General features: G+C 35.9%; 1 protein-coding gene across 13 annotated transcripts in view; it reads right to left on the reverse strand.

The window, feature by feature from the left end:
* LOC123524155 (caspase activity and apoptosis inhibitor 1-like) overlaps positions 1–25,514 on the reverse strand; it is a 179,842-nt gene that overhangs the window by 24,413 nt on the left and 129,915 nt on the right. For all 13 annotated transcript variants that reach the window (XM_053539180.1, XM_053539176.1, XM_053539169.1 and 10 more), the window contains one exon: positions 24,776–24,841. In XM_053539180.1, the coding sequence (XP_053395155.1) occupies positions 24,776–24,841 (66 nt within the window). The remainder of the gene's footprint in view (positions 1–24,775; positions 24,842–25,514) is intronic.

Genomic DNA, 25,514 nt, shown 5'->3' on the forward strand with positions numbered 1-25,514 from the left:
ACATACACCCAAAGTGAAGACAAACTAAATCAAACTTACTGGTTTTTTTTTTGGTTGGGTTTAACTTCATCATAGGTCATATGGCAACTTCCAAGCTTTGGTGGTGGAGGAAGACCCCAGGTACCCTCTTTGCACTATTTCATCATAGGCGGGTACCTGGGTAGCACCACCACCAACCTTCCATAAGCCAGCAGGATGGCTTCCTCACATGAAAAATTCTATGCCCAAAGTGAGGCTCGAACCCACATCAGTGTGGGGCAAGTGATTTGAAGTCAGTGACCTAAACCACTCAGCCATGGTGGGCCCCAATCTATTTTTGGGTCAAAGAGTTATAGACAACATATAACAATATGCCTTAGGATTAAACTCCCTTCATCTTAAAATTGTACTGAGTTACTTCTTCAATTAGAAAATGGTTGGAAGTTGGAAATTATCAAGAGCAAAATGATGGGACCATCTCATGAACCATCTCATAATAAAAGCAGTTCCTATGCAATTTCTTTTATATTGTTAAAGGTAATTACAGTATTGTGACAGCATATTATAAAAGCAGTATTACTGTTAATTTTGTAGTCTAGACTTTATATTTTACACTTTGTACATAAGTATACCGAATAAACAGTTTTTTATTGTTATGCTGCAGAACTTGCATTATTATCCTTTTATTACGGCTGGCAGAACTATCTACTGGTATGTTTGAATTATTTAACCCGCCATGACTGTGCTCCTTTGCTTGTTCTCTACAAACAGAAGTGTAACTTCCCCACATGAATAAGAGGTGGAGGACAAATAATGTAAGACACAATCCTCTGGCAAATCACCAAGCTTAAATGAGCTAACCAGGTTGGCTAGACAGAAACACTTAAAATGAACAGATGTCCATCCATACTGGTGACATTTCAAAATGAACAGATGTCCATCCATACTAGCGGCACTCCAAAATGAACAGATGTCCATCTATACTGGCAACACTCCAAAATAAACAGATGTCTATCCATACTGGCGACACTCCAAAATGAACAGATGTCTATCCATACTGGCGACACTCCAAAATGAACAGATGTCTATCCATACTGGCGACACTTAAAAAGAACAGATGTCCATCCACACTGCGCACTCCAAAATGAACAGATGTCCATCCATACTGGCAACACTTTAAAAATGAACAGATGTCCAACCATACTAGTAACACCCCAAAAACAAACAGATGTCCATCCACAAGGAGAACTCTCTAAGATGACAGATGTCCATCCATACTGGGAACTCTCCAAGATGACAGATGTCCATCCATACTGGTAACACTCCAAAACAAACAGATGTCAATCCATACTGGCAACACCCAACACTCCAAAAATAAATGTCCATCCATACTGGCAACACTTTAATGTCTGTCCATACTAGAGACACTTCAAAACGAACAGATGTACATCCAACACTCTAAAACAAACAGATGTCCATCCATACTGGGAACTATCACAGATGACAGTTGTCCACCTATACTGGCAACACTCCAAAACAAACAGATGTCCATCCATACTGGCAACACTCAACACTCCAAAATGAACAGATGTCCATCCATATTGCCAACACTCAAAAACAAACAGATGTCCATCCATACTGGGAACTCTCAAAGATGACAGATATCCATTCATACTTGCGACATTCCAAAACAAACAACAGATGGGAACTCTCCAAGATGACAGATGTCCATCCATACTGGCATCACTCCAAAACAAACAGATGTCCTTCCATACTGGCAAGACTCCAAAATGAACAAATTTCTCCAACCATACTGGCAACACCCAACATGCATGAAGATACTGGCAACTTCCCCAAGTATATAAATGGACACAGGTGCCCAAAATTCTTGGTCAGTCTATATGGTTCCACGACTCTGGCTGAAATATTTTTTTAAGATACATGCACAAAAACTTTTAAGCACTTTATGTGTACTTTTCACTAAATAAAGGACCATATCGCTGGTATGGCTGAGTGAAATCCCGAACAGAACACAAAGTGCACAACTTCACATGCTGAGTAACAATCCTGTGAGGTCTGATGATTCTTGGTCAAAAACATTTATGCGAGGCACAAATTCAGAGGGACAGACTGATGGACGGCCCCCCCACCCCTCTCCAAATTTTTTTTGTGGGCACAATATTGATCAAATGTACAGCTGACTTTCCAGAATAAACTGTCATGCATGACCACATACTGGTCACACAGTAAGATCCATAATCGTACTTGTGACACTCCAAAAATAAACAAAACGCACAATACAGTCTAACCTGTCTTAAGCAGCCAGCCAAGGGAAGCAGACAATTTGACCGCTTAAGCCAGGTGACCGCTGATCGGAGGTGCAGCCAGTATATGTATTTTTCAGACTTCTGACCAGTCTATAGCCTTTAGGCCCACTTCTTTTTGGGTTTTCCATTATTATTTTACCAGGATACAATGACGTGCATTTGCCTTCGCAATACGAATGGTCTTCTTAGCAATCTGACACTCCGGCATGGTTTTTTTTACTACAAAAATTGTTACAGACAATTTTCCAACTTCAAAACAGTTTGTTTACCATTTTCGCCATTTTGGTAAGGGAAGCTACTCTCGGCGCTTATTATCTACGCTAATTCTAAGATTGCCGTTACGTTCCGTAAAAGATAGAGTGGTTTATACTTTTTTCAAACACAATTAATTTCGTATAAATTTATTAGTATTTTGATGACAGAAGTATAAAAAAGTATAAAAAAAATCACAAATATTATGCTACAAATTAGTTATCGAGTATTATCTTTAACCGAGGTCAAACTGTGAACAACAAAATTGACACGAGGTGACACGCTAATTACCGATAATTACTGGCCATTTGATCATAACAAAAGGGGATTACACCTTTGGTTTTCAGTTTTAATTGAGAAGCTCATGTCATTTTGTCGTTCTTGTGGTGAAGTCACGCGAAACTTAGCAACCACGTGCTTCTCAAAATCGGGTATCTTCTGCGATTATTGCCTAAAAATAATTGGTTTTGGAAGAAAAATGGCCGCTGAAAGGAGTCAAATACGGCGGTCGGGAGGCAATTTCGGTGGCCGCTGGCCGCGGACGGCAGGTGGCCGCTGAATAAAGTGACAAAATAGAGGAAAATCCGTCGGGGGCGTCATAAAATGGCCGCTGAACGGAGGTGACCGCTGATCGGAGGTGACCGTTAGTACAGGTTAGACTGTAATACTACCTTTGACACATTATGTTAAGAATATTGTAAGAAGCTAAATTGGGAAGTACATTCAAATTGTGTCACTTGCTTGACTGGTTAATTAAGGCAGGTAGCTACAGACGACAAGCTGAAATTAAAAACTAAAAGGTTATAGTGGATTTCCCCGCAAGCACAGATTACCCTGGGCCATGCATCGCAATGTAAGCCTGCAACAAAAAGAAACATGTCAGTTTGGAAAGTTAGCTGACCTGTTGCTGAAGGTAAGTGACTGTCTTTTACAGATGGTTTGAGGCAGGTTCAACTATATGCATTAAAATTGAATATAGGAAACAAAAAACATCACAGGAAAAAAGTTTGAAAAGCACGAAAGAAGCAGGCGAAAATCTTGCTCATAAAAATGTAATATAATACTGCAATGTTCTTTTACCATTCAAGTCAGAAATATCAAAAATGTAGAAAGAAACAGTCACTCTTTCTATCAGAACTCACAAGTCCAACAAATTGGCATTTACATGTGATCTGCTGATATGACTGTAATCTGATCAATTAAACAGTACAATTACAGAACTTAATAAAGCTAGGTGTTTTGCCATTAGCTGTTACAGCTGACATAAAACATTATAATGAAGAATTATATATCAAATAAAATCTGAACTGTATGGAAAGGACTATTTTCAAGAGTGTCAGAGAGTCATTTTCTTTTCTTTTTTCATTGACACCAAGTCCTTCTGTTTCCCTTTTTTTAATTATGACAAATTTCTGACCACAATGACCACATTGATGGCTTTAACGGAAAAAAACTAGAAAAGTTCTGAGGGTTTTAACAATTTTCATTCCAACTACAGTGAAATTCACAACATTTATTGTAATTAGCCTATGTATAGTCATCGAAAACAGTTTTGTTAAGGAGCTAAACAGTCTCAATTCCACAATGATCAAACTTACATTTTGACAAAAAGCGTCCATCTTGCAGAGTGACATTTTGTAAGCATTCCATAATTATGTAAAACAAGAGCACCACCTTGCCGGTGCCAACGCTCATCTGATTTTTTTTTGTGTAATAGAAATATTGTCCTACCCATGATTTTCTAAGTCTAAAAAGGGCCATCATTCTTGCAAAAAGCAGGATAGAGTTATGTTTCTTGATGTTCAGTGTCCACTTATGATGGTAAAAAACTGTTGCAAGTTTTAAAGCAATAGCTTTGATAGTTTATGAGAAAAGTTGACTTAAACATAATACTCAACCAAGAAAATGATTTTCTAAGTCCAAAAGGGGCAATAATTATTGCAAAAAGCAGGATGGAGTTATGTTGCTTGCTGTACAGGGTCAGCTTATGATGGTCAACAAGTGTGGCAAGTTTCAAAGCAATAGCTTTGATAGTTTAAGAGAAAAAGTTGACCTAAACATAAAACTTAACCAAGAAATCTGATATTTTCTAAGTCCAAAAGGGGCCATAAATCTTGCAAAAAGCAGGATGGAGTTATGTTTCTTGCTGTACAGGGTCAACTTATGATGGTGAATAAGTGTTGCAAGTTTTAAAGCAATAGCTTTGATAGTTTAGGAGAAAAGTTGACCTAAACATAAAACTTAACCAAGAAAACTGATTTTCTAAGTCCAAAGGGGGCAATAAATCTTGCAAAAAGCAAGATGGAGTTATGTTTCTTGATGTACAGGGTCTGCTTATGATGGTGAACAAGTATTCCAAGTTTCAAAGCAATAGCTTTGACAGTTTAGGAGAAAAGTTGACCTAAACATAAAATTTAACCAAGAAATCTGATATTTTCTAAGTACAAAAGGGGCCATAAATCTTGCAAAAAGCAAGATGGAGTTATGTTTCTTGCTATACAGGGTCAGCTTATGATGGTGAACAAGTATTCCAAGTTTCAAAGCAATAGCTTTGATAGTGTAGGAGAAAAGCTGGCCTAAACATAAAACTTAACCTGGCAACGCCGACGCCGACGCCAACGCCGACAACCGCTCAAGTGATGACAATAACTCATCATTTTTTTTCAAAAAATCAGATGAGCTAAAAAGAAACTTTGACAAGGAATTTATTTCACTACATCTGTAACCCCACAACCCCTCCCCTTCCAACCCCCTAAAATGATAGTATTTCTAAAAATAGCCCTATTTGCTGAACAAAATTCCCATATGATATCATTGCAAACTAAAATTCAAATTCTAACTATAGAAAACTTAGAGCTCTGTGAAAATATATTATGTTACTGTAAACTAACATCATTAATGATGAGGATATTCAATCATTTCAAATGGACAATGCATGTAGATCAAATTCTACAAAATTAATCCACCAAAGACTAGAGCTTCTTTTGAGAAAAGCGCATGTCTCCCACAACTGCCTAATCATCTGAATAGTAAGTCTGTCTTTATATACAAAGACATTTATCACTGGAATCAGTATTTTCAGTAATTCAAGGGCCATAATTCCGAAGTGCCTGGGCTGATTTGGCTAGTTATCAAACCTGGCCGAGGACTTATTGTCAAACACATTTTGTTTAAGTTTGGTGAAGGTCGGATGAGAACTGTTTGACTTAAAGAGTGCGGACAAGAGATTTGTGACACACACACACACAGACAGACAGGAGTAAATCAATATGTCTCCCACACCACCGTGTTTTGGGAGACATAATTAGTTTCCAGACAGTTAATTATTATGACCCTTTCTAACACTGAAGGACCCCCAGATAAAATGCTTAAAATGGTGAAGTATGTAAAACCAAGTAAAAGTCATTCAATACAGTTTAGCACCAATCATTACAGCATTGATGGTTTGAGCAACTGACTACATTTTAACAATTTTTGTAGTCCTGGGCCACTTTCCTAATATTATTTATGTTTGGATCATCAAATCCATGGATAACTCAAACATATTTGACACTCTTTGTGATCTCAAGCAATTGGTGTTGTACTGTGTCTCAAACATAAGACCAGTTAACTTGCTGTTTTTACAAAATTTGTACAGCATCTTAAGCTATCTCAAAAATGACACTCAAGATGTTTTTCTTTAATTTAATTTTCATGCATTTTTTAAAAATCAATTTGGTCACTTCAGATGACCATTAGTAGAGAACTTTTCTATAAATCAGCAGGTACATATTGGTCGTCATTAATTTTGGAGTAATTGGCACATCTTAGACAGTACGTAGATATATATTTCATTTTTTTTCTTTCTAGCCGGACAACAAATTCTTATCCAAGAGAGTAATTTCTTCTTTTAGACCTATCTATCACTATTATTTTTGACAAGCGGTCACTTACAAATGAACATTAGAAATATAAAACTCACAAAAATATCTAATTTGTGGCCATAATTATTCATACTTATTTTATTTCCCTGTATTAGAGTTCAGAAGAAATGGTCAAATTTGACACAGTGGACATCAAATGCTTCTCTTACTCTTCAATTTGTGATATCTGTCAGAAACATAAGCTGTAAAAAAAATACAAGTGATTTATATACTTATCTAAAGTATGAAACGTTACTTTATGATTGATGGCATTTTGACCAATATAGAGTTGTCTAATTTTGTCTTAAGTGAAACAGAACAGCTTAGAAATCAGTCTGTGAATCACGATCTTGAAGGAAATATATTTTATGAGGTCATCCAAAACCTTTCTTTTTTTTTTTTCATATTCCTATCTTTTCCCCTTAAAGATGACTATCATAAGTAAACAAGAAAAAATTTCTCTGCAACTATCTTTGAAATTAAATCCACATCTACAATTTAAAAGACAAGACAGGTTTAAAATTTACACAAGAATTTGATTTCACTTACAATATATCAACGTAATACTATATATATTTTATTAAATTTTGATATTTTATACTCAGTCTGGTTGAAGTATGTCTGGGAGCATGTTCAGTTAATGGTATGGAAACACACAAGCACAAAACCTTATCCTTTACTTTGCCAAATTTTTCAAATGGACTGGTCCGTCATTCAATTTGGGCAAAACCATTTATTATTCAAAGGGGTTTTCACTGAAAATTCACTGACTGAATGGCGAAAGAGCAGACCATGATGAGCCTGACCAAAATTCAGGCTGATCTTGGTCTGCACTGGTCGCAAAGGTAGAATCACTTGCTGCCAGCACTGCAACACTGCACTAATCGCAAAGGCAGAATCACTTGCCACCAGCAGGCTACACAGCACTAATCACAAAAGGCAGAATCACTTGCCGCCAGCAGGCTACACAGCACTAATTGCAAAGGCAGAATCACTTGCTGCCAGCAGGCTACACAGCACTATTCGCAAAGGCAGAATCACTTGCCGCCAGCAGGCTACACATTACTAATCGCAAAGGCAGAATCACTTGCCGCCAGCAGGCTACACAGCACTAATCTCAAAAGGCAGAATCACTTGCCGCCAGCAGGCTACACAGAACTAATTGCAAAGGCAGAATCACTTGCCGCCAACAGGCTACACAGCTAATCGCAAAGGCAGAATCACTTGCCGCCAGCAGGCTACACAGCACTAATCGCAAAGGCAACATCACTTGCCGCCAGCAGGCTACACAGCTTATCGCAAAGGCAGAATCACTTGCCGCCAGCTGGCTACGCTGCACTAATCGCAAAGGCAGAACCACTTGCCGCCAGCAGGCTAAAAGTTAAAGCGACTTATTCTCACATTTAAGGCAAAACTTTTTTCTCTCAAAAATCTATAAATTGTGGGTGCTGCAATAGTAACCAGTGGTATGAAGTTACTGACATGCGATTTTTGCAAGATATCCTACTAAACAAGCAAATTTGATGAATTGGTATCCCTTGCCGAATGGGTAAATTTATGGTGAGGAATGGCAAAGAAAAATATCCGGTAAAAAGTTAAGGGTGTTACTAAGAAGCAAATAATTTCATTAGTCCGGATCAAATTAACAGAAAACAAATATTTTAAATGTACATATAAATAAATGTATTTTAGGTTGATCCTGACTAATGAAATTATTTTGAATGGAATGTGTTTACTCTTCGCTTTTAGAATTATATGGAGTTATTTGAAATGTGAGCTTGAAGTGTAACTAGAACGAAATATTGTATTTGAGTAGTTTGGCACCAAGTGTCGAACTTTAACTTGTACATTTGAACTTAAAAGAACAAATGTCCTTAAGAGACCACAATCAAGTAAGAAATCTGGTACATGGGTGGTGGCGGTTGTGGTTACAACTTCACATGTTGATAAATATTCATGGAAGGTTTGAATTCTTTTTTTAAAAAGGGGGATCGGGGGAGTGACTGGGTGAGGTTAAAAAAATTCACATGTTGATAATAGATATTGATGGAAAATAAACGAGCACTGACTAGAGGGTGCAGATGCTCATCTGATTTTTTTGTCTCTGTATAATAGAAATATTGTCCTAGTCATGATTTTCTAAGTCCAAAAATGGCCATAATTCTTGCAAAAAGCAATACAGAGTTATAGTACTTGCTGTGCAGAGTCAGCATTTAATGGCGAATAACTGTTCCAAGTTTTAAAGCAATAGCTTTGACCGCAAAGGAGAAAAGTTGATCTAAATGCAAAATTTTTCTAAATCCAAAAGGGGCCATAATTCTTGCAAAAAAGCAGGATGGAATATATTTCTTGCTGTACAGTGTCAGCTTTTGAGGGTGAACAAGTGTTGCAAGTTTTAAAGCAATAGCTTTGATAGTTTAGGAGAAAAGCTGACCTAAATATAAAACGTTACCAAGACATTTGATTTTCTAAGTCCAAAAGGGGTCATAATTCTTGCAAAAAGCAGGAGGGAGTTATGTTTCTTGCTGTACTGAGTGAGCTATTGATGGGGAACAAGTGTTGCAAGTTCTAAAGCAATAACTTTGATAGTGTAGGAGATAGCTGACCTAAACATAAAACTTAACCAGGCAACGCCAACGCCAACAACAACCAAGTGATGACATTAACTCATAAAAAAATTGTTGGGGGAAGTGGGGGAATGAAGGGCAGCTGCATGATAAGGGTCATGGAGGAGCAAGTTGGGGGAAGAGTACATGCTGATAAATATTAATGGAAGGTTTGGAAAATTAAAAAAATTTTGATGGGGGAGTGGGTACCAGGGCGGTGGGGTGACCAGGTGTGGATACACACCCTCACATGTTGATAAAAAATGTTCATTTAAACAATCAAAGGGCAATAACTCTAAAGTTACTGAAGAGATCCTGACGAAATTGTGGGTGCACTACCACATTATGGTGATCTAAATTCAATTCAAGTTTCATAGCTCTAGGTCAAATATGTCACAAGTTATGAAGCAGAAATTGCCATATTTATACCAAGTACCCTATATAGTTAACGCAAGAAATTTCTAAGGGCCATAACTTTGGTGTTACTTGGGCAATCTGACTGAAACTTGACGGGCCGCATTTCCCCATAGTAGTGAACAAGTATATGAAGTTTTATTTAAATATTCCCAACCACTTCTTAGATATGGCTCCGGGCAGAAAGATGGACGGATTGAAAGACAGACAGACAATGCCAAAACTATATTCTTCCGCCTTTGTCGGAGGATAATAACAAAAAATATAGAGAATGGAGTAAATCATCATAACACTTTTGAAATTATGGAGAAAATCAACAATCTTCATTCTTCTTGCCTTTTTACCAATGTCTAAAAAATTTTTTACCCATTCTTCAGTCTCCTATAATACATACTTTCTGATAATGAACATGCTGAAAAATTTCACTCTAGGCAGGTAAATAGCTGTATTTAAACAACATTTCATGGCATTTTTTTCAGTTAATTTTCACTTATTCTGTTCCAGATTTATTTAAGGAACAATGCTGCCAATTACACTGAAACTCTATGAAAATTGTATGTCTTATTCTTTTTTTTTATGAAATATAGTAATTACCTCCCTTTAATATGAAGCTTTTTTTTAAAAACAGACTGCTTCTTTCAAATTCAATCTAATTTCTAGTTTTATATTTGTATCTGACAGATATCAAGATACTCCAAGAATATAAACCAAAGGCATGTTTTAAACAGTATGTAGCTTCAGAATTCATGTATAACAAAGATAGGCAAAGGGAGGTAATAATAACTTTACAAACTTAAAACCAAGATAGGCAAAGGGAGGTAATAATAACTTTACAAACTTAAAACCAAGATAGGCAAAGGGAGGTAATAATAACTTTACAAACTTAACATTTCAAATAAATTTCAGCTAAATATATAATTTTCAAAACAAATCTTTGACAAATGCAATACAATAGTTCTTATATTCATGTCAATCCTTAGGCAAAGAATGCTTATTAAATCATACCTCTGCTAAAATAACTCTGTCTTGGTTAGGCAACCTGGATCGGAAAAGCATATGAAAGTACCTAGGACTATCAAGCAGTCATTGAACACAAATAAGCATGAAAAATCAGATATGAATGTAGAACAAAACCATTATGTTGACCAAATCGGATTAACCACCTTTAAAGATATATTAAACCAAACGTCATATTTGAAAATATAAACAATTACCTAAAAGTATTTGATTTATGTATACATGAAATTAACATGTTTGTGCATAAAAACATTATTGTGTTTTAGGTTTAAAATAGCACACACCTAAATACATGTATATCCGTGCACAGTATAAATGTGCACTAGGCCTAAACAAGAGCTGTCCCTATTGGTGACAAATGCCCCTGAAGTAGGCCCAAGAATGCCACAGTTGTATTCGCAAAAAATCACATATCATTTTGTTACCTTGACTAAGAGGCCTTGGTCATAAGTGTGACACATCTTCTCAATATCGTTAACATTTGTGTCAAATTATTTTCAAATCCCTTGATAAATGGCAGAGTTATGGACCAGACAAGAAACACATTTGACCTCTAAGTGTGACCTTGACCTTGGAGCTAGGGGTCTGGGTCTTGCACACGACACCTCAACTCATTAAAGGGAACATTTATGCCAAGTAATTTCAAAATCCCTTCATCAATGGCAGAGTTATGGACCGGACAAGAAACAGACCATGTTAACCTTTGACCTCTAAGTGTGACCTTGACCTTAGAGTTAGGGGTCTGGGTCTTGCTCATGACACGTGTCTCATTATGGTGAACATTTATGCCAAGTAATTTCAAAATCCCTTAATGAATGGCAGAGTTATGGACTAGACACGAAACATACCCTGTTAACCTTTGACTTGTGTGACCTTGACCTTGGAGCTAGGGGTCTGGGTCTTGCTCATGACATGTCGTCTCATTATGGTAAACATTTATGCCAAGTTCTTTTAAAATCCCTTCATGGATGGCAGAGTTATGGACCTGACACGAAACAGACCATGTAAACCTTTGACCTCTAAGTGTGACCTTGACCTTAAAGCTAGGGGTCTGGGTCTTGCGCATGACACTTCGTTTATGCAAAGTTATTTCAAAATCCCTTTATGGATGGAAGAGTTACACCCCGGACAAGAATTTAACGGACACACGCAGAGTGCGATTTTAATATGCCCACCTTCGCGGGGAATAAAAAACTGGAAGTTTTTTTTTTTAACAAATAACTGTTACACATGACATTTATCTACAAAAAAAACAGACTTTATATATTTAGTAAAGTTAAATTCATTTGACGAAGATTATCTATGTCTATATAATGTTAGTATCTAAAAATTAACTATTTTAGTGAATTGGATATCTTTAAATCAGCACATGTATGCCATAACAACAAAGACAATCCTTTTAAGCATGTATTCTGCATTTACTTCAGCAAATACCACCTTTCCCAAATACTGACACAAATACATACTTAGCAACACTTTTGTTGCTTCATGTTAAATCTAAGACAAAGTTTGATTAATATATATCAGTTCTGAGCCAAGATTTAAACTTTTCTCTGGCTTCTATCCTTGAAATAAAATTATAGATCAAATAATTATGAACAAACGTCAATGCTTTCTTCTATAAAAGGCAACACGTGTTCCAACTTTCCTCCAAGATGCTAGTGACCTGTCCTCTCTCCATTTCAAAGCTACGAAGTAGACCAATAGAAACCTTTTAATACCGCTTCATTTCTTTGCAATACAGTCACACTTCTAACTAAAGGTTTAAACAGAGAGAAATATCTCAGATACCTTATCCATTCAGCCACGGAGGCCACTAAAGACATACCTCTACTTAATAACCTTAAGCTTCAGAGGGACATACCTCTACTTAAAAGTTAAACTAATGCTTCAGAGGGACATTCCTCTATTTCAGCATTAAATTTTAGCTTCAAAGGAACATTCCTCTATTTCAGCATTAAACTCCTGGTTCAGGGGGACATTCCTCTATTTCAGCATTAAACTCACGGTTCAGAGGGACATTCCTCTACTTCAGCATTTAACTTAAGCTTTAGAGGGACATACCTCTACTTAAAAGTTAAACTTATGCTTCAGAGGAACATTCCTCTACTTCAGCATTTAACTTAAGCTTTAGAGGGACATACCTCTACTTAAAAGTTAAACTTATGCTTCAGAGGGACATTCCTCTACTTCAGCATTTAACTTAAGCTTTAGAGGGACATACCTCTACTTAAAAGTTAAACTTATGCTTCAGAGGGATATTCCTCTACTTCAGCATTAAACTAAGCTTCAGAGGGACATTCCTCTACTTAAAAGTTAAACTTATGCTTCAGAGGGACATTCCTCTACTTAAAAGTTAAACTTATGCTTCAGAGGGACATTCCTCTACTTCAGCATTTAACTTAAGCTTTAGAGGGACATACCTCTACTTAAAAGTTAAACTTATGCTTCAGAGGAACATTCCTCTACTTCAGCATTAAACTAAGCTTCAGAGGGACATTCCTCTACTTTAGCATTAAACTAAGCTTCAGAGGGACATTCCTCTACTTAAACGTTAAACTAATGGTTCAGAATGACATGAGACAAGATTTCAACAACAAACAAGAACAAGAGCTGTCCGTAAGACAGCGCGCTCCACTATTCGGCGGTTTGACAGTAAAGTGAATATAATGTCTCAATAAGAGACCTCTACTTTAAAAGGAAGATACACCAAGGGGCATAGTTCTGTCAAGAAAACAAACTAGAGTTATTGGGATTGTTACCACACATGAAGATGATGATGGTAAAAATATATTTTGAGTTTCAAGTCATTACTTTATATAGCATCAAAGTTACGTCCAGAAAACGAAGATTGTCAAAAAATTTAAGTATGAAAGGGGCATAATTTGGTCAAAAATACAAATCAGAGTTATTGGGATTGTTACCATTCATGCAGATGATGATGATAAAGATACATTTCAAGTTTCTTTATCTTACATTGTACTAAAGTAACATCAAGAAAGCGAAGATTGCCAAAATATTTTAAGTATGAAAGGGGCATAATTCTGTCAAAAATACAATTAGAGTTATCGGGATTGCAACACACATTATAAAGAAATATTTTTAATTTCAAGTCATTATCTTTTAAAGAACCAAAGATATGTCTATAAAGAATGCTTTCAAAAAAAATTAACATGAAAATAATTCCAAGTATAACAACTTTGTGACCTTGACCTTGGGTATAATGGACCCAGCCCCTGCACATACTTTGTTTGTATGCTGGAAAAAATGCTTATGTGGACTTACAGTAAGATATAAGCAACAGCAACAAAGATATGACACAAAAACAAAGGTTGCCGAAAAACTTTCTTAAAAATAACCTAAGTATAACACCTTGATGACCTTGACTTTGGGTATAATGGGCCCAGCCCCTGCACATACTTTGTTTGCATGCTGGACAATGTTTATGTGAAGTTACAGTAAGATATAAGCAATAATAACAAAGATATTACAGAAAAACAAAGGTTGCCGAAAAACTTTAACCTTAAAAATAACCTAAGTATAACACCTTGGTGACCTTGACCTTTGGTATAATGGGCCCAGCCCCTGCACATACTTTGTTTGTATGCTGGACAGTGTTTATGTGAACTTACAGTAAGATATAAGCAATAGCAACAAAGATATGACACAAAAACAAAAGTTGCCGAAAAACTTTAACCTTAAAAATAACCAGAGTATAACACCTTGGTGACCTTGACCTTGGGTATAATGGGCCCAGCCCCTGCATATACTTTGTTTGTATGCTGGAAAATGTTTATGTGAAGTTACAGTAAGGTATTAGCAATAGTAACAAAGATATGACAGAAAAACAAAGGTTGCCGAAAAACTTTAACCAAGAAAGCTCATGCCAACACAGACGCCAGGGCAAGTAGAATAGTCCCCCTATTCTCCGAATAGTGGAGCTAAAAATGTGAGAAAAAATATGAATTAAAGGACTTCTATTATGGAGGTGAGACATCAAGCACACAGTGTCATCTAGTAATTTAAAGAGACACAGCTCAGTCTTGACAAATTACCCAGCCTGATTACCAAGTGACCACTGGCCTCAGCTTAGGATCAATCTTGCCACATCTTGGTATGTAAAACTGTGACTGTGGGCTGATACCATGTTACCTGAACTACACAGGGAGTTAGTGCATAGCAGTCTGAACCACAAAGCTAGTGACCCTGGTTCAATTCCCGATCATGGCCAATATCTTGTCTAATTTTTCACTGCTGGGTAATTACTTAAACTGGTAACATTTCCAGCTTTCATGCCAAAGAGGCACCACTACAATGGCTTGGCTGTAAGTAAATAAATTGTTCCATCCATTTTAGTTGGAGACATACTTGGACTAACCATGTTGATTTAAAAGAAAACTATGCCTTAATACCTTTACCTTTACCAAAACAAGAGGACCATGATGGTCCTGAATCGCTCACCTCTTCCCACATGACCCAGTTTTGAGTATGACGTCGTTTTTTCTATTATTTGACATAGTGACCTAGTTTTGAACTTGACCTAGGTATTATCAAGATAAAAATTCTGACCAATTTTCATGAAGATCCATTGAAAAATATGGTCTCTAGAGATGTAACAAGGTTTTTCTATTATCTGACCTATTGACCTAGTTTTCGAAGGTACGTGACCCTGTTTTGAACTTTACCTAGATATCATCAAGGTGAACATCCTCACTAATTTTCATGAAGATCTCATGAAAAATATGGCCTCTAGAGAGGTCACAAGGTTTTTCTATTTTTATACCTACTGGCCTAGTTTTTGACAGCACGTGACCTGGTTTCGAAACTGACCTAGATATCATCAAGGTGAATATTCAGATCAATTTTCATGAAGATCCATTGAAAAATATGGCCTCTAGAGAGGTCGCAAGATTTTAATAATTTTAGACCTACTAACCTAATTTTTTACCGCACGTGACCCAGTTTCAAACTTGACCTAGATATCATCAAGATGAACATTCAGACCAACTTTCATACAGATCCCATGAAAAGTATGGCCTCAAGAGAGGTCACAAGGTTTTTTTTATTATTTGACTTACTGACCTTGTTTTTTAAAGCACGTGACCCACTTTCAAACTTAACCTAGATATCATCAAGGTTAACATTCTGACCAATTTTCATGAAGATCCATTCACAAGTATGGCCTCTAGAGAGGTCACAAGGTTTTTCTATTTTTTGACCTACTGACCTAATTTTTGACCGCAGTTGACCCAGTTTCGAACTTGACCTAGATATCATCAAGATGAACATTCAGACCAATTTTCATACAGATCACATGAAAAATATGGCCTTTAGAGAGGTCACAAGGTTTTTCTTTTATTTCACCTACTGACCTAGTTTTTGAAGGCACATGACCCACTTTCAGAATGGACCTAGATATTATCAAGATGAACATTCAGACCAGCTTTCATACAGATCCCATGAAAAATATGGCCTCTAGAGAGGTCACAAGGTTTTTCTATTATTTGACCTACTGACCTAGTTTTTGACCGCATGTGACCCACTTTCGAACTTGACCTAGATATCATCAAGCTGAACATTCTGACCAATTTTCATGAAGATCTCATGAAATATATGGCCTCTAGAGAGGTCACAAGGTTTTCCTATTTTTAGACCTACTGACCTAGTTTTTGATCGCACGTGACCCAGTTTCAAACTTGACCTAGATATCATCAAGATGAACATTCAGACCAACTTTCATACAGATCCGATGAAAAATATGGCCTTTAGAGAGGTCACAAGGTTTTCCTATTATTTGACCTACTGACCCAGTTTTTGATGGTACGTGACCCAGTTTCGAACTTGACCTCGATATCATCAAGGTGAATGTTCTGACCAATTTTCATGAACATCTTGTGAAATATATGGCCTCTAGAGAGGTCACAAGGTTTTTCTATTTTTAGCCCTACTGACCTAGTTTTTGATGGCACATGACCCAGTTTCGAACCTGACCTAGATATCATCAAGCTGAACATTCTCACCAATTTTCATGAAGATCTTGTGAAATATATGGCCTCTAGAGAGGTCACAAGGTTTTTCTATTTTTAGACCTACTGACCTAGTTTTTGAAGGCACGTGACCCAGTTTCGAACTTGGCCTAGATATCATCAAGATAAACATTCTGACCAACTTTCATAAAGATCCCATGAAAAATGTGACCTCTAGAGTGGTCACAAGCAAAAGTTTACGGACGGACGCACGCACGGACGGACGAAAGAGGACGGACACTGCGCGATCACAAAAGCTCATCTTGTCACTTTGTGACAGGTGAGCTAAAAAAACGACATCTACTATATTCTGTTGATTCTGAATATTCAGAAATTCTTGTGACCTGAAGACACAGAATCTGTTTCATGAAATGTAACAGTGTCGTGCTTTTAACATTCATCAGGAGTTTTTATGGAGAAAATACATAAATGTTGCAGATCTGTTTTAAAATATGGTCTTAAATTCTACTGTGATATGACAGAAGTTCTACATATCAAAGACATTCATATCTATAAATTACAAGTTGTCTGCATTTTCTATCACTGAAAGATGTTTCAACTTTAAAAAATATCTGGTATCATCAGAAACTGGGTTTATTATTTCATACAGGAAGTTTAATGCAGTAACTGTTCTTCTGTTAAAATTCAGGAACATGTTACATTAGTTTTCTGTTATGTTTTTTTTTTTTCAGTTTCATTTTTTTTTTTTCAGAGAAATGTATTTTGACTTTTTTTTTTCTTTTTACACCTGTTTCGTTTTTAAAAACGTTGCACTTTACAAGTTAATTTATTGTTAAAGGGAAGTAATTAAATTATTATTCAAAACTCTCATCTAAAACAGGGGAAAGAGTCTCTTAAATTTCTCACCAAAATTATATGAAGATAGAAAATGAGAAATAAAGTCCTTTTCTCATGATTATCTTTATTATAATAAAGTTTCTTCTTTGAAATCTGAATGGAGACTGTGAATTCAATTTATTCATTTCCAAGTTGAAATTATCTATCCTTTTTATCTATCCTTTGATCCTTGAAAAATGGCAAATCAAATAATTTCTTATTCGCCACATGGACAAAAAAAAAACAGGTGCATTTGATGACAGTTTTATTTAAGATCCACACAAAAACAACAAGTCCTGTCATAAATGTTGATTGACAAGTGGTCAGCTTTTTTCCACTATTTTTGAACTTACAAAACTTTATAAATCAGGATGACCTAGCATGAAATACTCATAAATAAGTGACAGAACACAAAACTTGATGGATCTGCTTGTCAAAACTGGTCATTTGGGCTGACAAATTTCTTTAAGTGTACATTTCAAATAAATATCGCCAAATGACTGCTATCTTAATGGGAATAAAAGTCAAATGAAATTGTCCAAATGACTGTAAAAAATATGTTACCACCTTTGCGAAAGGTAAATAACAGCAGCAAGATTCTTCAAGTACAAAAATTTATATTTTATTTTTGACCATTGCAAGAAACATTAATGGCCAGATTTTTTTCCACAAATCGGGCAGACTTGGTAGACTCATGTATCCCATTGTAGATAACTTTCAGTAAAATCAATTTCTGACCGCAGGTAAGACAGCCTTTTTAAAAAAAATGTTTGTTTTTTTTTTACATAGAACAAAAATAAAAGTATGTCAAATCTTCACTTTTTAGTGCACAAATCAGTTTACCAGGATACAAAAAAAAAATTGTATTCATTTCAAAATCTATTATAAAGATACAACAGTCAGACCAGTCCTGTATTATGCAGCATGCAAAAGGAGAGATACAATCTGACTGTTTAACGCAGGTGACTGCTTAAGACAGTTTCAAATCTGAACGAAAAGTAGATATTAAAAGTGAACCAATCTGCTGCTTCAGGGAAGTGCTTGCTTAACAGAGGTGGCCACAAATGCAGGTTTCACTGTATTTCAATAAAATGCACTTGAAGAAAAGAGTAAAAACCAGAGGTCGGTTTTTTTGTGGGTATCAAATGCAATCCAGAACACATGCAGCCGTTTTTCCATAAATTCCATCCCATCACAGTAGCTCAATCTTCGTCCCTACTTTTTCTCGACATCCAAATTATCGGCTCTATTAAGTGCAAGTGTTGCATTCTCTCAAAATCTGACAACAAATGCATTTTTTATTGTTTCAAAACCAATTTTCTTTAATACATTTGAAGAGAAAGACATTCTCCTATTTCAATATTAACAGTTTAAATTTCTTCAATTCGGTTTACTGTCATTCTTCCAAATAAATTACGACAAACAATTCAAGCTTTCTGTCTTTTAAACGCCTTCCACCATCAAGATTTCAAAGGCAATATAGTTTAACATCAATATTAAGGCAGATTTAAGTCAAAATATTTGAGATTTAAATTGGTTCCATGATGGAAATTAACAGTTTCTTATAAAAGCATGCCTTCAAACTTGATTTGTTACATGACAGGTCTCACTTCTTATTTTCAATTATACACTTCCCCTCAAAAGTATGTTTACACATCAAAAAATGTGTCAAAAACTTTTAACACAGACCTGAAATTAGACTGTCACTACAGACATATTAATGTTACTTTTAAGTTTTACGTTACTTATGTATGAACACATAAATAACAGGGAAGAACAAAAGCTCTTTCTCTAAGCTAAATTGCTTCTTTATAAAATAAAGAACTTTGGAAGAGAAAAATCATTTGACAAAAAAGAATATGGCTTTTGTATTTTACTGACATCAACTAGCTACTACAAATTGCAAAGTTGTGAGTAAATGTTAGATTTGCCATTTTAACTGCTCACTTATGAAAGTTGACAACCATATCTTATAAAAAAATATTTTGACTTATTGGTAACAAGAAACTGAAGTGGACAGAAGGACAACAGCTATTTGGCAGCTTCTAACTTTAACATGGGCCATAACTTGGAAATATTTATGAAACCAAGTTATTTTTATTACAGAATAAAACAAATTTAAATTCTATTACGGAAATGAAAGCAAATTGCAGGCAAAACATTTATAAAATTTTCTTGGTGAATTAAATGAGACATTATCTGAATTCAATTCAACCAATATGTTATCTAACTTGCTTCTTTTCGCACGTCTGTGAAGTTCCACTTATTACGGAGAAACAGCGTTATAGTTATTTTAACGCCACACTTTAACCAAATATTCTAAGAAAAAAATGGGGCCATGCTTTAAATTAAATTCAACCAAAAGTTATCTAACTTTGTTATGCAGGTTCATTTTGTGACAGTTTCAAACCAATATATACTAAACTTAGGTTGTCTAACTTATTTATTTCAGTAGGGCTGATGACTAGGAAGAATTGTGTGAAGTTTCATTCCAATATATATAGTTGTTACTAAGATAAAGCTTGATAGTTTCATGCAAAACATTACCCAAATTTCTATGTTGAAAAAGGGGCCATAATTTAAATTAAATTTAAAAAAACTTGGTTATGACAACAGAGCTGATGACTGGAAAACAGTGTTCAATTTCAGTTGTTACTGCATGACGTACAGCTTGTTAGTTGTTCCAAGCAAAACTTTTAACAACCGAATTTTAAGTCGAAAAAGGAAAAAAAATTCTAAATTTGTTAAATCTATAATGACCTTGAACCATTGTTTGAAGTTTCAATCTAATACATCTATATACCGTTACTGAGATAGCGCTGACTAGTACAACTTAAGTAAAGCGCCTTTGAACATGAAATTGATCATGAAAAGGGCGCTATATAAATCTGGTATAATAAAAAAATAACTTAAACTGAATTTTCTAAGTTTAACAAGCACTGCCTCATGACCGCCCACTCGACTATCTGAAATGGAATTTTCTGTCTAAGAATAGGTACATTATCCAAATTCATGTAAGACTTATGGGACCTGATGATGTGATATCACCCAACATTTGTGTGAAGTTTCAACCATGTACCTGTGTTAATTTTGGAGACTTCATTCCATGCAAAATGTAAACCTGCATTTTCCAAGTCCAAAAAAATGGGGGATAACTTTGCCAAAATACAATTCAAAGTTAATGGAAATGCACCTTTCACCATGTTTTATCCACTTCTATTCTAAGCTTGTGAAACTTTCAATTCAATATCTGCCAGGCTGGTAAAAACTTATCATTCAACTAAAATAAATGGCCATAAACTGTTATTCATAAATGAGCCGCGCCATGAGAAAACATAGTGCGTTTGCGACCAGCATGGATCCAGACCAGCCTGCGCATCCGCGCAGTCTGCTCAGGATCCATGCTGTTCGCTAACGGTTTCTCTAATTGAAATAGGCTTTGAAAGCAAATGGCATGGAAAAGTCCATCATTCAATCTGGGCAATACCATTTATTATTCGAAAAGGTGTTCACTGAAAATATACTGTCTGAATAGCGAACAGTGCAGACCTTGATCAACCTGCATGTATGTACAGGCTGACATGGTCTGCACTGGTAGCAAAGGCAGAATCACTTGCCAGCAAGGTAAAGGTTAAGGGATAAAACAGATACAGAGCTTTAAACGATCAACCTCACTTTGCGAACTTAACCAGTGAAGCAAAATGACGAAAAGTTACAGTCTGCACATAATGGCAAACATTTATGAACAATTTATCTGAAAATCCTTTGTATAAAATGATATAGAGTGGACAGGATCAAGGAGAAGACAGATGGGCATACCCACATATGGATGGACAGATCAAACCAAATACAGCATGTCAGTGTCTCCCCAGAATATGGGGGAGATACTAGCTATGTGTCAACATTTTACATAGGAAATAAATCCCCTCAGTCTCCAATTTGCATTTTCATATAGCAACAAATATTTTGTCTGCCAGCTTAATATGCCAGACTTAATTAATTAAGTTGTCTGTCATTCTGTATTTCATATTACCGCTGTCAATTAACTTAAGTTCAGCAGTATAAAATGATGAAACAGTTTAAATTTTGATTGGTTTCGATTGTTGTGATCCTCTGACGGCTGACGGCTACTGTTTTTTTCTGCCATTGAAAGTCTTAATTTACTCTATTTCAAAGCCTGTCAGGCTTAATTTGAAATCTAACCAACTTTGTTACAAATTGAATGAAACAAAACACCATATTATTGTGAAAACAATTTCGTTGGAACATGGGTTGACAATTTTGTCTTTTAAGTCATTTAGTCAATTGTGTATTCGGTTTCAAATTGAGATCCTCTCTGGGCGGTTTTCTCATTTTTATCTGGAAACTAAGACTGATGGGTAAATTTTCACATTTATCAATATCCCTGTCTACCAATCAGAATTCACCAATTACAACATTACTTAAATAGATAAAATAAACAATCTTGTAATTGCATACCCCAATCAATAGCACAGCCTCTAATATTACCATGATAAATTTACATCATTTTTTTTATTAAGCGTAATCTGTCAAATACATCTCGGTTCTATTCCATTTATCTTATTTTCATCATTATTACATAATGCCAATTAGGTTAATTTCAATTCAGTTCAATTGTTAAATTTATTTTGACCCAGTTGTAAAGTGAACTCAGCAGACAGAGTGCCCCCTTCAGAAGGTAGCTTATATATTCCTGTGAAGGATTCTATGACATAATACCCTTTCTAAAGGAGGTGGCTCATATATCCCTGTGAAGGATTCTATGACGTAATACCCACTCTAAAGGAGGTGGCTCATATATCCCTGTGAAGGATTCTATGACGTAATACCCACTCTAAAGGAGGTGGCTCATATATCCCTGTGATGGATTCTATGACGTAATACCCCCTCTAAAGGAGGTGGCTCATATATCCCTGTGAAGGATTCTATGACGTAATACCCGCTCTAAAGGAGGAGGTGGCTCATATATCCCTGTGAAGGATTCTATGACGTAATACCCCCTCTAAAGGAGGAGGTGGCTCATATATCCCTGTGAAGGATTCTATGACGTAATACCCCCTCTAAAGGAGGAGGTGATTCATATATCCCTGTGAAGGATTCTATGACCTAATACCCCCTCTAAAGGAGGTGGCTCATATATCCCTGTGATGGATTCTATGACGTAATACCCCCTCTAAAGAAGGTGGCTCATATATCCCTGTGAAGGATTCTATGACGTAATACCCCCTCTAAAGGAGGAGGTGATTCATATATCCCTGTGAAGGATTCTATGACGTAATACCCCCTCTAAAGAAGGTAGCTCATATATTCCTGTGATGGATTCTATGAGGTAATACCCCCTCTAAAGAAGGTAGCTCATATATCCCTATGAAAGATTCTATGTCAAAATAACTTCAATAAAGACATGGTGTTTTTGTTACAAAATCATATGTCTCACTCCTATGTATTCTAAGGATGGAAGAGGGGCATGTATGTTGGTATACAGGGCGAAAATCAATTGGCGGTCATTTTGTGCAGCGAAGCAGAACGTGTCGGCGATATGCACAACTAAGCTTGGTACTTATCACTAATGTGAAGTTTCGCCGAAATCGGTCCAGTAGTTTGACCTGTGAAAGCCGGACAAGATTTTTCTTTCTTTAGCTATGGCAGCCATTTTGTGCAGCGCAGCGGAACATGTCGGTGATATGCACAACTAGGCTTGATACTGATCACTCCACTGAAGTTTCATCGAAATCCCGTCAACAGTTTGACCTGTGATTTTTCTATTTTTAGCTCCTTTAGCCGGCAATAGGCACAACTAGGCTTGGTACTGATCACTCCTGTGAAGTTTCATCTTAATCCGGCCACCAGTTTGACCTGTGAAAGCCGGACAAGCTTAATGCGGACGGACGGACAGACTGACAGTGAAGGCAAAAGCAATATGTAGCATATATCCCTGTGAAGGATTCGATAACAGAATACCTCACTCATGAAGCTGGAGCAAAATGCACCTAAACGGATATAACAAATTTTTCAGACCTGCAGCATGCAAGAAACCATTTATTATAATTGTTAAAATCTATTATATATAGACATTTCATAACCAGACATATTTCGTTGCCAAAAAAGTCCATTTGCCTTATACATCACCATGTAGACAAATGAAATTCAAGCCCATATTTTGAAAAACATCTTCAATATACGACTATCCCGAGCCAATCAGACAAAAATCCACAATCGTGTAACAGATAGCTCCCAAAAGTCTGTTTGAACCAATAGTCTGAAGGCCCATCATGAAAATTTAATTCGCTTTTTGGCATCAAGTTATTTGCAGTGGAAAAAAAAAATAACGCATGATCAAGTAAAATAAATTTCTTTTATCAATTCGGAAAAGATCAGACGCCGAGTAATTTGCCAAATTTAGTCGTACCAGGTGCTCTTTTAATCAACAAGTCATTGATCTTAAGAAAGCTGCAATGATGTGGTAAGTAAGTGGTTATAGTAATGATTCCCTTGAAAAAAAGTAACTGATCTATTTCTTCAAACTAAAATAAGTGACAGAGTATCACAGTGGCAATACAGAAGTCCCCTAGCTTTAAAAATGGGATACTTACTGAATGGCGAACAGTGCAAATCATGATCAGAACGCATGGATGTGCAGGCTGATCAAGATCTGCACTGGTCGCAAAGGCAGATTCAATCATGTCCAGCCATGTGTTATGTTTCAATCCAATACATACAGTTGATACTAAGAGCTCAACATAAAACTTCAAATCAAATTTTCTAAGTGGAAATAAGGGTCATTAATTTGAATCAAATTCAACCAAGAGTTGTTGAACTTTGTAGATTTTATCATTAGGTTTACTGTGTGAAGTTTTGTTGGAATACATATAGTTGTTTAATTCAACCAGTTACCTAACTGAATTAGCATAATATGAAATTCCCAGTCCAATATATAGAATTGTAACCCAGATACAGCTTGATTGTTAGTTGCATGTAAAACTTCAGCGGAAAAAAAGAGCCATAATTTGAATCAAATTAAACCAAAGTTATCCTACTTTGTTACTTCAGTTTGTGTGATAACTGAGAAGTATTGTGTAGTTTCGCTCTAATACAATAAAGACCAGACTCAAAACTCCAGCATCTGACTGACTGTTTCACAGTTGAACATTGAACTTGATGTATGGTTGGGTTGCATTCCAAGAATGGTTTTATCCTCAGATCCTGATTGGTTGTTTCTGTTTTCAGAAATTTTGAAACTGACCAATCATAAGGCTGCATTCGGATAATACTTTCCATTCTGAAGTTTTGTAGCACTGAATCCTGATTGATTGTTTCTAAGCAAAATTTTGAAATCGACCAATGGTAAGTATGGTCTCTAATCTGAAGTTTTTTAACCTTGAAGTATACTGTACCTTGGATTTCATCTTCTGATGACTCATCCTCAGTACCAGATGATGAAATGGATGCTGGGTCATCACCTTAAAGTAAATAATAAAAGAGTTTGTGTGTAAGTTTTGTACAGTTTAAACAACAATGTTTAACAATATTGAACTTATATATGTGACAGCCATGAGTGAACTTACCCATTGTCTAACCTGTTCTTTGAAAGTAACAAACAATTTCGTCAAATGATCCAGAATTGATATATTATAAATTTTACATAGACATAAGAAACAGACCGAGGTAATCTAATTTGTATTAAAAAAATATCTTGATTTAAAAGCAGAGACAATTTTATCAAAACGATATTGAGAGTTACTAAACTGAGTCCGTACTATTGGAATTATGATGGCAAAGACATGACTGTGTAAACTGTCACTGACTTGATGAAACTAATTAGCAGAACAAAATTTTGAGTACAAAAAGGGGCATAATTTCATTAAAATGAAAGCAGAAGTTATAGAACCTATGTCATTCATTTGGTATTATCATTGGAAAGAGATGTGTGACATACTTTTCAATTGTCATGAATAATAACTAAGATATGTGCTTGCTAAGAATTGTTAACAAAGTGCCTACGTCTGTGGTATACCAAAGTGCCTACGTCTGTGGCATACTAATACCTCAATACCTCACAACATTCGTATAGCAAGCTAAAAAGAGAACTTCAATTTTAGTCTCCAAACTCATTTTTACATCTCGGATATTCTT

The sequence above is a fragment of the Mercenaria mercenaria genome, chromosome 3 (assembly GCF_021730395.1).
Source record: "Mercenaria mercenaria strain notata chromosome 3, MADL_Memer_1, whole genome shotgun sequence".
NCBI lineage: Eukaryota > Metazoa > Mollusca > Bivalvia > Venerida > Veneridae > Mercenaria > Mercenaria mercenaria.